The following is a 7,798-nucleotide window of genomic DNA, read 5'->3' as shown; positions in this document are numbered from 1 at the left end:
TCACGGCTGTGTGTCTGAATGCTTTGGAATCATGAATCATTTATGAAAGGAATAGTTCACCCCAAAATTATATTTGCTCAGCATCATGTCATGGTTCGTAAGAAACAAGGAGACATTATGAAGAATTCTTCCCCTCGCTCTTTTCCATGCAGTGAATGCTGACCGAAGCGCTGCGTGATACCCTTCACACAAATTTGCGAACGATTCGTTCTTTTGAGTCGAATCTTGTCAGTGAATCGGTTCGTACGGTGAACAAGACCAGTTTAAATGATTCGCGCATGAATTGAGCTGATCCGGTTCCAGAGGTCGACTCACTGATTTAGTGATCCAGTTATGGTCCAGTAAAAGCGTTATGAATAACGACCACAGAAAAGCAGCCGTGGACCTTTATATCACGCTTTACGGCGTTTTTTGATGAAGCTTCTACAGCTCGAATTTCTACTTTTTGTGTTACACGGCTGATATATGCTCAACGTTACAGTGGGTAATTCATTTTGGGAACTATTTCTAATTAATAATGAAATGTATTTATAAAAGGTGTTATGATCCTATTGCTAGCAGCAGACTTGGCCTATTCTGGCGATGCTCGGGTGCTACGGCAGGGCTTGGGTCACGTAGTAATGTTGTATAAAACTGACCGCAAACAGAATTAGTTCGTTCTCGGTCTTTGCCTTGTCAAATAGGAACTTGTTTGTCTTTGTGGGCCATTGGTGTCGCAAGAGCGGATTTGTCAAAGTAACAGATAGTATAATGTGCGGGGAGGAGAGGAAGGGGTTGTAGTTTTCTCTCTCTCTCTCTCACAAACAAACGAGCTCCGGATCGAAATCTAGCTGCAGCTGCCAATATTATTACTCTTGTGTTAAACGAGTATCTCCCGCCTGGACCAAAGTCTGTATCGTGGATTAACAAATAGATCTAATGCAACAGTTACATTTAGATTGTTAAGATTTTTTTTAACAATTTGAAATGTTTCTAGGAGGAAAACGTGATTTTCGTCTCGTTAAACTTGCTGAAAAGGTTGACATTATGACCCGTTATGCCCATATTGTATATTTTGGTGACTGATTATTTTTTGGACATAAAATCTCATTTATAATGTGGGCGCGATCTACACTCCAGTTTCTCCTCGGTGTGTTAGCTGTGGTTGAAGTTCAGCCTGTCCCAGAAGAGCTGTGTCCTCGACAAGGTAATTCAACATTTCTTTTCTCTTTCGGATGAATTTACGGGATTAAGTCAGTTATTCTTGACCTGTATTGAGTATTTAGACTGATATTGCGTCTCTTTCATGCTATTCTTCTTGTAGATGTGTAGTCGGAGTGATTCATCTGTCTGGTTGGATGGTTAATGGTTAATGATAAACGCTCGATATTAATAGAAATCCTTTTAGTATTTTAACAATTTGACCACGGGACCATTCTTTGGTGCAAGGAAGAGGTCACATTTAAACCATCTTAGAAACGTTTTACTTCACATGAATTCATTTTATTTTATTATTATATTTATTATATTTGCTTTAATCTCAATATAAATATATATATATATATATATATATATATATATATATATATATATATATATATATATATATATATATATCATTAAACATATGAATAATCACTTTAAATATTTTAAAAAATATATATATAATAATAGAAACTATTTAATTATTGTTTAAAAATGATAATTTTCAAAAACTATAAAAACAAAAAGTAAATAAATGTGTGTGATTTGTGGAAAGAAAAGAATGTAAAAAGTGGTTGTGCATCAAGCTATAATAGTAAAAAAAAAATGTAAGTATATTTCAGATACATTAAATCCTAACTTTGTTATTATTGCAAAACAAATTAGACCTTTTTAAGGGCAAAAGTATTAATAATTAATTCAATTATTTAAATACATCATTTTATTACATAATTACATCATTTAAGATGTTGCGGAAATGAAAAAATTGCGTGTTAAGCTGCGGTGGAAGGAATTGCGTCTATTGTTGGACATTGTTAGTAAACATACTTAAACAGTTTATTTCCTACAGACTTACAGGAACAAAAAGTGTGCATAAACGAAGTAACACTCACACTTGGTATACATTTATGAATAAGATTGTTTTGGTATTATAGCAAATGTTTGCATATGGCATAAAAATGAGCCAAATTGTGGATTTTATAGGCTTTCTGTAATACTTTATTGTTTAAAAAAGTTTTTCCATTTTCTTATACGTACAGTGATTCCCTTATGTCCTTTTATAGTCATCATGACATTGTATTGCCTTTAAATCACGTCCACTGGTCAGCATACTTGACAAAAATGACAGAAAGAAAGAGTGATTGTGGACAAGAATCTGGAAGATTTTAATAAAAGGAACTGAAAGTAAAAGTACCAATTTGTTGCAAAAATTTGTTCCATATTTAACCGACGCAATGAACTGTGGGTATAATGTACTTTAGAGACCAGTATGTATGAGACATAAGCAAAAAAACTGATTAATGTGATTAATTATTCTTAAAACCGTTTTTGGGGCCTTTTACAGAGCCCCCTTCTGGAGTTTTGGTCTTGAAGTCAGGAAGCAATGTTGTGTTTGGCTGCAGAGGTTTTATCACTGTGGACGGTGTGCCGTTGGCTTCGGCCAGTGTCATGAATAAAAAATACAGAAACAAGCAGAGCGAACACATCACTGTCAGCTGGACATCCCAAAAAGGTCATGCTAATGCTACACAGCTAACCAGTATAAAGCCAAATGCTACAACTGGGACATACCAGAAGACTGATTCTGCTAAGTATACCAAAGCTAAAAGGGACTCAACGGTCACCGTTAAGCCACTTGTAACCATAAGAAAGGAACAAGCCGCACCTAGACGTGTTTTACGTGCTGTCGCTCAAACTACTGGACAGGAGGATGAGGTCTTTGGTGTCACCGTGGGAACAGATTTTGAGCAAGATGATTATGAGGACTACGGTTATGAAGAGGAAAGGTCCAGGGTGACAAGAGGCATCAAAAAGCGAACACGCTGGACTCTCAATGGACGACAGGTGCATGCTGGAGTGGAAAGGGGAGGGATTTTAAGACGGCCTGATCTCAGCTCGGCAGATGCTGGGAATTACAGCTGCTACAGAGGAGAGAGACTCATTTCCACATTCAGAATCCGTGTAGGGGGTGAGGACCGTCTTTCGCGCTCATTTTGATAAGCGGGTTACAGATATAGACTAAATTCACATCCTTGCGCTATTTTCACAGTGCCCCCAGAGAGACCCACTCTCTACTGCTACAGGACGTTTCACACGAGTAATGTCTCCTGTGAGTGGACATCGAAAAATCCAGTAACCCCACAGCCGCTGTGTTACCTACTTCTTTTTAAAGGGTAAGCTTGTGTTCGACGTAATGGAATTATTTAGCAGTAATCAGCTAAATAATATATGAATAAAATAATAATGAAAAAAAAAAAAATATATATATATATATATATATATATATATATATATATATATATATATATATATATATATATATATATACTTTAAATATGTGTAAAAAAATTAAAAAAATACAATTAAAAAAATATATAAAAAAACTATTGTTGCAAAAAAGGTATGAACATAATGTTATGTGTGAGAGGAAGAGATGAGTTAAATTTTTTTATACGCATTTATATTGATTTGCGCATGTCTAATAGTGCCATATGTATTTCCTTTTGCTTTAACTGCTTAGTGGGGGGGTAATTGAGAATTAATGGGTAAATTACGTGAGAGGAGGAAATGCCTCATTTAGCTTGATGAAATGAAATGTGTGTCTTGGGAAACAAAAATGTTGACTAGTAAAATGAACAGCTGAACTGCATTGTTGGCAAAGACTATTTACAGTAACTCTGCCCACCAACGTGTGACTAGGCCACTACAAAACGGTTATTTTTAAGGTTTCAGTGGTGTAGATGTACCTTTTTGAGGTGAACTGCCTCCTCATTTTAAAACTTTACTTCAGTAAGGTAATAAGACAATACACTGAATTTGACTGAATTATTTTGGTGCACTTTTTCCTCTCTGCAAAGATTTTCGAGCAATGCCACCAGTGTGCCTTGTTCATTCTCCCTCTCCCGCTGCTGGTGCGTCTTTCAAGTGGAGGAGGGTGACAGAGATCTTTATGGAGCAAAGCTGTGTGTGTCTAACGCGGCAGGCGGTGCCCTCAGCCCTCGCCTCAGCTTCAAGCTGCACGACATCAGTGAGTGCTTGTGCTTTTCTTTTATCGCTCCACCAATGTGCTGGTGAAACAACAATCTTTTTCTGTGTAGTTAAGCCAGACCCTCCGAGCCAAGTGTCGGTGAGAGCGGTTGAGGGCAAGAAGCATAGGCTTAATGTCTCCTGGTCTTATCCCAACACCTGGAAGCATGGCTTCTATGCCTTGCACTTCCAGCTGAGATACCGACCACAACTCAAGGAGCAGGTAAAGTGGGAAGGCTTACGTGTATAATTCTTGAAACGCAACAGCTTGGGTTATGTGTATAGTCTGCGGCTGTATTTATGTGCGTTTGTGTGTGTATTTAGTACCAGTCGGTGCTGATAGATGACAGGCCGGACAGACATTTGTCCTGGATGATTTATGATGCTCTGCCACACGTTCAGTATGAAGTGCAGCTCCGAGCCAAGGATGAGTTCGAAGGCGTCTGGAGTGACTGGACTGACCCGTTCTGTGCAGTCACTTGGACGGGTAACAAAATACATGCTTTTTTTTTAATACTGCAATATTAATCTATCTAAACAGTGTGCTGCTATACGGAAATTAGACCAGTTTTGGCATATTTGGTGTATTTGAGACATACATACGTTGTTGATTTTAAGAGAGCAAAGATCGGTGTTCATCAGATAAGAGGCTCTGAACAGATCATGTCCAGATTCTGTGCTTATGAGAACATAATTTACACTGTTTGCATTGGGAAAAGCGTATGATTGCTTTTTAGCCTGCCGGGCAAGCTGTGAAAAAAAGGACAGGGCTTTGCAACAAACGTCCAAAATTGCTACTAGACTAACAGTGGTTGAAATAAAAAAAAAATCAGAATCGGACTAATGTAAATGTTTTCTCAAGAATTGGAATATATAGCCCTACACTGTTTTAGTTGCTTTTAGGACGCAAACAAACAAATGTTTTTTTTATTCTTGTTCGAAACGATGCTGTGAAGGAGCGAAACGAAAGCTTTAAGATTGTGACAGCCATTTATATTCAACCTAAAAATGTTTTGTATGCTTGTTTGCATTTCTTTGTAGCTCCTGAGATAATTACTACCTCTGAGAGCATTACTTTGGTGAGCTCATTCAACAAAATATAATTCACAAACAGATTGACATATCTCCGCATGTTTTTTTGTACCCATTTAGACAATTTAAATATTTAAACATTTATGTTTATTATTTATTCCACTGTCACTCAGGGGTCCCTTGAGGTGTTTCCTGACGGTTCAGAAGGATCTGATGAAGACCCTGGTGTAGGTGAGTCTGAGCGAGAGAACGAATAGTTCTCTTTCAGGTACTGTTACTCGCACATCTGTTAACTCTATAACAAAAGCAGACAAGAAATGATTGTGGCACCTTACTGGAAAATCAAAACAGGAAATATTCACCATAACACATTTGGAGTTTAACAATGTGCTGTAATTTCCATGCTTCAGCTTTCCTTGACATTTCACCTCTGTCCTCATTCACTTTCTATCTCTCAGGTTCAGTTGATGAAGCCGACGAAACTGAATACGCTACAGTGTGGCTGTACGTGTCGTGTATTATGTCATGTTTTCTTGTGGTCTTCACCATGCTCACAGTCTGTTTACTCAGGTAAAACTATACATCCATCTTTTAATATTTACTTTTAAAAAGTGAAGTTGTTCAAAGTCTGTTTCTTGGGTTTTTTCCATTCACTCCTCATATTTATCCCGTTTGCTTTGTGTTCTTATAGGAATAGACTGCATTTCATGTCTAGAATAGGAAAACAGTCCTTGCCCTTTGCATTCCTCCTTCATTCCCCTCGACCCATTCCCGCTCCTGTTCAATCTGAGCAGCTTCCAGAGGAGGGAAAGTCACTGATGTCTCCTCCCAAACACCGCCAGCCAGACTTCCTTCCTGTGCAACAAAAGCTACAGGAGTGCATTCATCTGCATAACATTGATTATTTCCTTTGTCCAGACATAGACAGACATGAGTGAACAGAAGAAATATACTGTAATAGACTAAGATTCACTGATTTTTACTCAGTAACAGTATTGCGAGTGGCAACTCAATGTCGAGTGTCACTGTATAGACAAAGTAATTCATCATGGCCTACCTTATTTTTGATGACTATCAGAACGTTTGTACATAAGAATTTTTAAAAGCGATTTCTACAAAGTGCGTCCTACCTGACCACAGCAGTCGTATGAAGCTAAAGCTCTTTTATAAATAGCTCTGAATTTAAATGTCTGCCGAATGCCTTACAGGAATGTTAATAATCTAATTCAACATTTTAAGAAAATATCAATTTTTAAAATAAATATAAGAATCGATATTATGGTGACTTACAGTGAAAGTGAATGGGACCGATTTGTGGAGGATGTGAAGCTCACAGTTTTACAGAAGCATTTAGGCCAATCAGTTCTTCCGTTGAAACTTTTTTTTTTATGTTTTATGCATTGCATTATTACATTTTTATAATATATCCGTCATAAAGTTGTAAAAGATAAAGTGCGTCCATCCATAACAAAAATTATTGTGGAGTGGAGTGAAGTGTTTGAGTAAGAAAAACTTCTCAAACCATAATCTCTAGCTTCCATTAACTGTCAAACATGTGTTCACAAGACCTACATTTAGCAGGTCTTATTTGCAGCGAAGGAAAAGCTCTTGGCTTATATTGAAATGTTCCTACATTTTTCTTTACAAATCCTCATTTTGCACTTTTAATTCATGACTGTTGTTCTCTCCTGTCCTTTCACCAGAGCTTTTGCTATATCTATGTCCTGCGTCATCTGCTGGAATGCTGCTCTCTCGTGAACACGCGTATAACAGCGGAAGCAAGAGATTGCGGTTTATAGAGTTTTAAATGAACATGACATATCCACCTCTCCAATCAGATAAAAAGGTTGCTGTCTGTGGTTGAAGATTTGCAGATGAACTGGTGTCTTTAGTTACCGTGATTATTGATGATGAATATTGGTTTGACGCTACTATAAGTCACTGTGTGAACAGGATAAATGCGGTTGTCAGTTCTAGAATCTGATGGTCTGAAGGCATCTTAGATTATTCCTTCAAACGTATACATTTTCCTCTTGTTTCTGTACTGTTGATACTCTGGATTTTAATGTGTATGGATTGGCCCCATACACTTCCACTGTAAAACAGATTTTTATTTTACGCTTTGAAGAAAAGGCAAATTTCATGCCACAAGTGCTGTTGATTGAGTTTAACTTGCATCAAACCTGGAATAGTCCTTAAAAGGTAAGTTTTGCGTTTGCCAACGAGCCTGCTGATGAAAGTAAATTTACATACAGAAATCCCCTGTTGGAAATATGGCAAGCTATTAACCAGAAGTAAGGGGTTTTTTTTCATTGTGCTTTACTGTAATACCAGTTGACTCCAGGCCAGGGAGAGTCAATCTCTGTGAATAAGGCATAGAACAAGGAATATTGTGCAGTGTTTGTACAGTTGTATTGCTTAATATATGAATATGCTGAATGATATTTAAATTTAGTTTGTTCATTGCTCTTTGGAATACTTATTACTCTTTTGGCACTTTATAAATACTTACTAACCCCAGAAATATCAAAGGTAACACACTCTTCAGAGGCCGCAT

At 37.3% G+C, this 7,798-nt stretch overlaps 1 protein-coding gene across 1 annotated transcript; it reads left to right on the top strand.

Annotated features, from left to right (window-relative positions):
- Positions 1 to 680: 680 nt before the first annotated feature.
- On the top strand, positions 681 to 7,685 carry il6r (interleukin 6 receptor). The gene is made up of 10 exons (XM_043260201.1): positions 681 to 1,186; positions 2,528 to 3,151; positions 3,233 to 3,356; positions 4,041 to 4,210; positions 4,281 to 4,432; positions 4,534 to 4,696; positions 5,251 to 5,288; positions 5,415 to 5,472; positions 5,700 to 5,811; positions 5,933 to 7,685. Exons 1-10 carry the CDS (start codon positions 1,096 to 1,098, stop codon positions 6,177 to 6,179), a joined length of 1,779 nt encoding a protein of 592 aa, XP_043116136.1. The 5' UTR covers positions 681 to 1,095; the 3' UTR covers positions 6,180 to 7,685.
- The last annotated feature ends 113 nt before the right edge of the window (positions 7,686 to 7,798 follow it).

Source organism: Puntigrus tetrazona, chromosome 16 (genome assembly GCF_018831695.1).
Source record: "Puntigrus tetrazona isolate hp1 chromosome 16, ASM1883169v1, whole genome shotgun sequence".
Classification (NCBI taxonomy): Eukaryota; Metazoa; Chordata; class Actinopteri; order Cypriniformes; family Cyprinidae; genus Puntigrus; species Puntigrus tetrazona.
The sequence above is the reverse complement of the archived record's forward strand: the minus strand, read 5'-3'. Positions and strand labels throughout refer to the sequence as shown.

What these genes read in the sequence shown, in the direction of transcription:
- il6r (XM_043260201.1), top strand. Translation starts at nt 1,096, where the DNA reads ATGTGGGCGCGATCTACACTCCAGTTTCTCCTCGGTGTGTTAGCTGTG. An exon ending in AGAGCTGTGTCCTCGACAAG is followed by an intron (nt 1,187 to 2,527) that starts GTAATTCAACAT and finishes GGCCTTTTACAG; the next exon opens with AGCCCCCTTCTGGAGTTTTG. An exon ending in TGATGAAGACCCTGGTGTAG is followed by an intron (nt 5,473 to 5,699) that starts GTGAGTCTGAGC and finishes TCTATCTCTCAG; the next exon opens with GTTCAGTTGATGAAGCCGAC.